Below are 7,624 nucleotides of genomic sequence, written 5' to 3' on the forward strand. Positions count from 1 at the left end.
TAAATTCACTCATCACGCTTCTAAATTCAATTAAACCCTTTTTTTCTTAATCAAAAACACCAATTACAATCACATTATTTAATTTAAACCTTTTCTTTTTCTCATTTTTCTTTTATCTGCTATATCTGTCAACCAAAATTTGTCCAAATTGCAATTGTCACTGTCACTGTAGGTCCCCAAACCCCACATGTAGAGTACCACACTTCTAGGCAACAACTTGAAGATTAAAATCAAGACCCCAATGTTTTTCCCCACTAAACATTTTCTTCTCAAAAGGGTATTTTGGGTAACTCCGGGATCTACACACAGTAAAAATAAAATAAAATAAAAGTTATAGAAGGTGTGAAACCCAGAAGAGAAAGAAGGTGATGTAAATAAAATATAGAATAGATTAGCTTCAATGATTAAAGGTCAATGCAGGAAGCACATTAGGGCCTGTTTGGTCTTTTCTCAATGAGTACGCCTAACCGCTACTGAAGTCCAAAAAACACATCCCAAAAGAAAAAGCAACAAACCTCATCTTCATCTTCATCTCCATCTTCATCTTCATCTTCATCCCAAGCAAAGAAAATTAATAATAACGCGAATTTAAGTAAAAATATTATTAAATAGAAAAAAAAGGAAAAGAAAAAGGGTGACCTACAGGAGCCGGCCTTTAACTAAATATAGCTGGACAGACAAAAACCAACAATTATCTCCATCGTCCCTGTGCGCAGCTGTTAAAAAAATCTATGCATTTATTTATTATTTCATAAATAATAAATAAATAAATAAATACTACCACATACCTGCATCTACTTTTCCGTGCCACTTTTCTTATTACCATATCAAAAAGAGCAGAGTCAGGTGAATTTATCGGTCGAGAACAATTAAACAATAGAAGAAATGAAAAATAAAAAGATTCCGCAGCTCAAAAAGAGAAGAAAAGGAAAGACGTAAAAAGTTAATTAATTAATGAAAAACAGAGAAAAGGGAAATATTTATTATTCTTATTGCAGTTAATTATTCCTCGTGTTTATTATAGATATAATAAAATAAATAAACAAATTAGTTCACCCCGCAAAGAAAGGGAGAGAGAGAGAGGGGGGATAGCGGTTTGGTATGTATGTATATACACATATACATAATAATGATAATAATAATAATATTATTATTATTACATAAAATAAAAAGCCATCAAAATTTTGAAAGAATTCACCACCCTTTTAGCTGTGTTTATATTTTTAATTTTTCTCCTCGTCTCGTGTCAGCTGCTGTAATTGCTGCGGTGCTGTTTTGGAAAAGAGGGAGAGAGACCCAAAAGAGACTATGCTTGGGGACTCAGCTGTGCTGGGAGCAGGAGGCGGAAGTGGCGGTGGGGAAGGTGGCGCCTCCGTCGATGCAGTGGGCGGGGTGACGCATGAGGGGGCGGTGGTGGCGAGCGGAGGCGGTGGCGGAGTTGGATCAAATTCGGGGGACGACGAAAGGGGTAGAATCGACGAGGGAGAACGTAGCTTCGGTGGTAACCGGTGGCCCCGACAAGAGACTTTGGCGCTGTTAAGGATACGGAAGGATATGGACGTGGCGTTTCGAGATGCAAGTGTTAAGGGTCCTTTGTGGGAAGAAGTATCCAGGTGCGTCACTACTCCAACTCAACTCAATTATATTAATCTTTCGTTTTATTATATATATCACCTTTTTCTTCTTTTCTTTTTAGTTTGCATCTTCTCCTTCAATTCATCACTTCACTTCTTCACTTCAATTCATGTCAGTTTTTCAGTTCCTGGATTTTCTTTTTTCTTCAAAAGAGATTAATGGGGTGCGGAGATCTGAGAATTCAATTCGCTTTGTTTTTAAGTTTTATTCTCGGAAATGTATTCAGTGTTTCGCTCGCTTCAATTCCAATTCCAAATCCATCTTTCCTCTCTCTTTCTCTCACTCACTCTCTTTCCATGGTTTGGATTTTGCTTCCTTTTCCTGCTTCTTTTGTGTGTTTTTATTTTGTTTGGGAGTTTGAGCATAAAATAATTAGAAAAGAATTTAGATGTGCAGTGTACATGATTTGGGTGTGATTTGCTTTTCTGACATTCACTTTGGTTCATGTCCTATTTTCCAAATAAGTTACCGACTTGAATTGAGCTATGAAAAGCGAGATTTTTCTTCCCCCTTTATTTCGCTTACCAACTCCTACGGGAAATTAAGGAAGAAGATTATCTGTCAAATCTTCTAACTTGGGTTCATGTGTTTCTCATGGGAGACATGTCTGTTCATCAATTCATGCCATTTTGTTACTCAAAACATCCATTACGTCCAACTTTCACACTTTCTTCCATCTCTCTTTCACTTACTTTCTTTCCCTTCCATCATTTCCAATGCTTCATTACTTCATCTCATTTTTATTTCATGTTTATATCACGATCCCAATGCCTTTTACCCTTTGTCCTTAGCTCAATTTGATGAGATAAGATAAACCCAGAGAAACTCTACTCTACACTCTCTCTCTTCATTTTGTCTTCTCTTTCTGCGCAGGAAAATGGCAGAGCTTGGGTATCACAGAAGTTCCAAGAAGTGCAAAGAGAAATTCGAGAACGTGTACAAGTATCACAAGAGAACCAAAGAAGGTCGAAGTGGGAAACAAGATGGAAAAACATATCGTTTCTTTGATGAACTACAAGCCCTTGAGAATCACACTCCAACACCGCATTCTCCCAACCCATCACCAAAACCACCACAATCAGCGCCATCAAGAGTAATTGCAACAACAGCTGCATCAGTGTCACTACCAATTGCAACAGCAACAGCTTCATCATTGTCACTTCCAATTCCAACAACAATAACAACAGTGCCAATGCAGCCAATACTGTCCAACACCACTCTCACCAGTACTGTCCCCCATATCACTGTTCCATCAACAACAACACTCCCTATAACCATACCCCAGCCCATTCTTACTACCCCATCAATACATCTCTCAATTCCTTCTAACCCTCCAACAAACCCTACCATCAACACAACCCCACCACCCTCTTTCCCCACGCTCCCCACCGACACCTTCTCCAATTCTAGCTCCTCCTCCACCTCCTCCGACGAAACATTGGAAGGTAGGCGCAAGAGGAAGCGCAAGTGGAAGGACTTCTTCGAGAGACTAATGAAGGAAGTGATCGAGAAGCAAGAGGATCTACAGAAGAAGTTCTTGGAAGCCATAGAGAAACGAGAACACGACAGAATAGCAAGAGAAGAAGCATGGAGAGTCCAGGAGATGCAAAGAATCAATAGAGAGAGAGAAATCCTCGCACAAGAAAGATCCATAGCCGCAGCCAAAGACGCCGCCGTCATGTCATTCCTTCAAAAAATAGCCGAACAACAAAACCTCGGTCAAGCATTGAGCAACATCAACCTCGTACAGCAACCACCACACCAACAACCTCAACCGCCACTGCAACAATTACCACCATCTAGTGTAGCGCCGCCTCCTGCACAACAACCACTGCCCGCGGTTGTTACACAGCCAGTGGTGTTGCCAGTCTTCTCACAAGTGACCAACATGGAGATAGTCAAAGTTGACAACAACAACAACAACAATAGTTGTGAGAATTTTACGCCATCGAGTTCTTCAAGGTGGCCAAAGGTGGAGGTTCAGGCATTGATAAAGCTTCGAACGAACCTGGATTCAAAGTATCAAGAGAACGGACCAAAGGGTCCTCTCTGGGAGGAGATCTCATCCTCAATGAGGAAGCTCGGGTACATCCGAAACGCGAAAAGGTGCAAAGAGAAGTGGGAGAACATAAACAAGTACTTCAAGAAAGTGAAGGAAAGCAACAAGCGGAGACCGGAAGATTCCAAAACGTGCCCTTATTTCCACCAGCTTGACGCGCTGTACAGGGAGAGGAGCAAGGTGGAGGGCGTGGCGGCGGCGGTGAAGCCTGAGAGCACGGTGGCGCCGCTGATGGTGCGGCCGGAGCAACAATGGCCACCTCAGGAGGAATCGATGAGGGATAGGGATATCAGAATGGAGGACGTGGAGAATGAAGAGGATGAGTACGAGGAAGAGAGAGATGGTGAGGGAGAGGAAGAAGAAGATGATGAAGAGGATGAAGAAGGTGGTGGTGGTGGGAAATATGAGATAGTGGCGAACAAAACAAGTGGTGGTTCAGTTGGGGCATCAACAGAATAGAGTGATGAAAGAAGGTGGTGGTGGTAGTAGCAGCGTGAGGTGGGTCAGAGAGAGTGCTGGGGTTGTCGGAGGAGGTGGTGGCCATTGTGGTGGAGAAAGAATTTGAATATTCACGTACGGTGAAGTTACACATGGCATGGGTATCGACCTGTGGAAGATGAGGTTTGGTTGGTACTTTTGTTGTAGCATATAGTCAGTAAGATTATATGTTTTTCTCTTTTCTTTCTTTTCTGTTTCATAAAATTTGTTTATTTTTTGGGATAATAATAAATAAGTCCAATCAGAGAGGAATTTAAGATAGAGACCAATAAAGAAGAGAGAAACCTTAATTAAGGTTGTATTTTTCTTTTATCTTCATCTTTTTTTTCTTACGTTCCTGGTGCTGTAAATGGGAGGAGATTAATTCCGGTTTTGTCTTTTTCTCCATGCTTTCAGTTTTGACATCTTCTTACTCTTCATATGACTGCCATTGACTTTTCTTTCCTATTTTTTTTTCTTACTTTAGCTTTTTTCTTTATTTTCTATAATACCCATATTTTGGTACACATTAATTTTTTACACCAGTAGAAGGTGCTCAACTCAAATATTTTGATTATATATTACTTAAATACATTTTTAACATTAATCATTTAATTATTTTATTGAGTTGGTTCGTTATAAAACCAGTCTTTATCATTATTTATTAATTACGTGATATGCATTTAGACCTGTCACATTAATCTGAAAAACATATAATATTGTGTTATCGTTAAATAATAACGAGTATCATTTAACTTTTCTTAAGACTCATAAGCAACAAAAACATATTCTTGGGATATTAAAATTAAATTTATTGTATTTACACTTACCAACAAATTTATTACTACAGAACTTTAGTTTTAGTTACATATATACACTATAAGTAATTATTAAAATGTAGAGTACTTGGTGAGTAGAGAGGAAAGGTTGGTGAATTAATTGCCCCGTTTTCCGTTTTGCACTAACTTATTAGCGATTTGTCAGATATGATAAGAGGGTGAGAAAATGATGGAATTTCAGTAGTGGTGGTGAAGAAATGAAAGAAATAAAAAATGATAAAATTAGAATATATTAAAGAAGGGTTAAATTGTTGGGACAGTGACCCTACATATTTGCATTGTAAGAGAGGGTAGAAGATGGCAGCATCACACATGGAGTGATAAACCCTTGAAAGAGGGTCCACCAGGGGGAATCTTGTGAGTTGTGAGTAACCTCACTCTGAAAAGAACCTAAAACACTAGCATGCAGTTGTTGTCTCTGTGGCACTGTGCAGGCAAGGTGATGTGTTTCTCTTCATGAGTGTCAGTCCTAAGAAAGAGATGAAGCTTCATCATCATCATCATCTAAAGGGTCAACTTTTTCTGCTGTTAATGTGCTTTTGTCAGGCTTTCATCAGCATCCAAATATCTAATCTAATCTAATCTTATGCTCATCTCTCATCCCGTTTCTGAAACAATTGTACTTGTTTCAAAAAATCATTAAACTATTCATTTTCTTCTCTTGTTTTTTCTGTCTTAAAAGAGGTATATATTCATTGGTTTATAAGTAACGGATGGGTGAGACTATGTTGTGCTTTTGGTATATTATGTTATATGTATATATATATATATATATATATATATATATATATATATTATGAATGAGAGATTGCTAGAAGGAACAATTTTCGATTTCGAATAAAACAGGTCATTATTTTTCTTTGAACTCGCATGAACAATGATTTGGTGGGTATCTAATTCTCCTCTTTTACGCTTTTTGTTTATGTTTTCTTTCTAAATCTTCAGATTTACTGTTGCCAATGCAAATCATAGTCCTCATTTTTCCATGTTAATTTATCAATTCCAAGGTCATTTGACAGTGGAATCGTTTATCCGTTTCATAATTTTCCTTTGAACTTTTTACAACTAGGATGAATGGGGTATCCAATTCTCTTTTCTTATATTCTTTAGTTCTATTTTTCCTTTTTATATATCTATTAAATAAAAATATCTAATTAGAGAGTATTTTTTTGTTTTTTCAATTTGATATTTTTAATACTCTGTGTTTTCTTTGTTTAAATGTGTACTTTAAATATTACAGTTCAACTTGAGAAAAAAAAAACATCTTACATTTTATCTTCTTATATGCACATTCTTTTTAATCCACTGTGTTTTTTTTGCTTCTATATACTTGTAATTTAAAACAATTTTCTTTTAAAAAAACTATTGATAGTTAAATATAATATTTGTATCACGTTTTAAATTATTAATTCTAAATCTAAAATATAATTTATTCATTAGAATGTATTTGAAATAAGTTTTAGTTATAATATTTAATTTTATAATTTCTAACTATATAAAAATAAACATGTCTACATGATATGGATGCTTAGATATTAGTTTGAATTATTTTTTATTCATTATAAGAAAATTATTAAATAAAATTAATTTTAAAAACAAAAATAATTAGTTGTTATATTAATTAAACTAAATACTATTTTAAAGGTTAAAAAATTATTGGTATCTAAATTAGTTTTATTTTTAAATTAATATCTAATTAGATACTACATTTTTATATATTAATTTTAAAATTTAAATAATTAATATTTAAAATTTAGGTAAAGTAATTAGATATTAATTTAGAAATTAATAATTTTTTTAATCTATAAAATAATATTTAATTTTATTATATAATAATTAATTATTTTTTATTTTTAAGATTATTATTATTTGATGATTTTCAAGTAATAATGATTATTAGATTTGTACCAGAAATGTGTTATGCTTTACATCATATTGTAGTATCAATTGTTTATTTATGAATAAAACTCATTGAACCTCGACTGATCTAACTTTAGTAATGTGAATCTATTATAAGAGTTATTTCCCAAATTTTCTTTCTGCTTATAAGAATTAAATTCAATTTATCTTAAAGAAAAACCAACCTTTTCCAAGCATTAATAATCCTTTTCCTACTTAAATTGAAGCTTGAAGCCTCCAGATTTGCCATCTCCATCTATATGCTTTAATGATTTTATCAATAGTATTTGTGCTTCATCACCATACGGTTTTACTATTTTTCATTATTATAACTTCATTATGCAGATCTAAATTACACCCTGCAGTCTCATATATCAGTGAATTGTTAATTCATAAATTCTGACAAAAAAAGGTACACCTAAGGAATACCTGCTACTGACAAAAGTCCCCCACCATAGGCTCAAATGAAGAAAATCCTCCACGTTATGGGTGAGATAATATAAAAGTAAGTGCAGGAGGCACAAGTATAATTTGAGTGATGAATGCATAGATTTTAAAACTGAAATTATATATAAATAGAAAATAATATGAAAGGGGAATGAAGTTTTATATTAGAAATTGTGGATTTGGGTGATGGCAGTGTCTCTTCTGGTTTCTTGGCTCTGATGATATGATATGATATGATGGTGCATAGCATATGTATTTGACTTATGTA

The 7,624-nt window shown here is 35.0% G+C and overlaps 1 protein-coding gene across 1 annotated transcript; it reads left to right on the forward strand.

Annotated features, from left to right (window-relative positions):
- The first annotated feature begins 1,004 nt into the window (after window positions 1-1,004).
- LOC137827714 (trihelix transcription factor GT-2) lies at window positions 1,005-4,579 on the forward strand. Its single transcript, XM_090304999.1, has 2 exons — window positions 1,005-1,613; window positions 2,509-4,579. Exons 1-2 carry the CDS (start codon window positions 1,309-1,311, stop codon window positions 4,151-4,153), a joined length of 1,950 nt encoding a protein of 649 aa, XP_090161125.1. The 5' UTR covers window positions 1,005-1,308; the 3' UTR covers window positions 4,154-4,579.
- The last annotated feature ends 3,045 nt before the right edge of the window (window positions 4,580-7,624 follow it).

This window comes from Phaseolus vulgaris, chromosome 7, assembly GCF_051622355.1.
Source record: "Phaseolus vulgaris cultivar YP4 chromosome 7, ASM5162235v1, whole genome shotgun sequence".
NCBI lineage: Eukaryota > Viridiplantae > Streptophyta > Magnoliopsida > Fabales > Fabaceae > Phaseolus > Phaseolus vulgaris.

Coding starts and splice junctions, on each gene's coding strand:
- LOC137827714 (XM_090304999.1), top strand. CDS start 1,309: ATGCTTGGGGACTCAGCTGTGCTGGGAGCAGGAGGCGGAAGTGGCGGT. Junction 1,614..2,508: donor TTGTGGGAAGAAGTATCCAG/GTGCGTCACTAC, acceptor CTTTCTGCGCAG/GAAAATGGCAGAGCTTGGGT.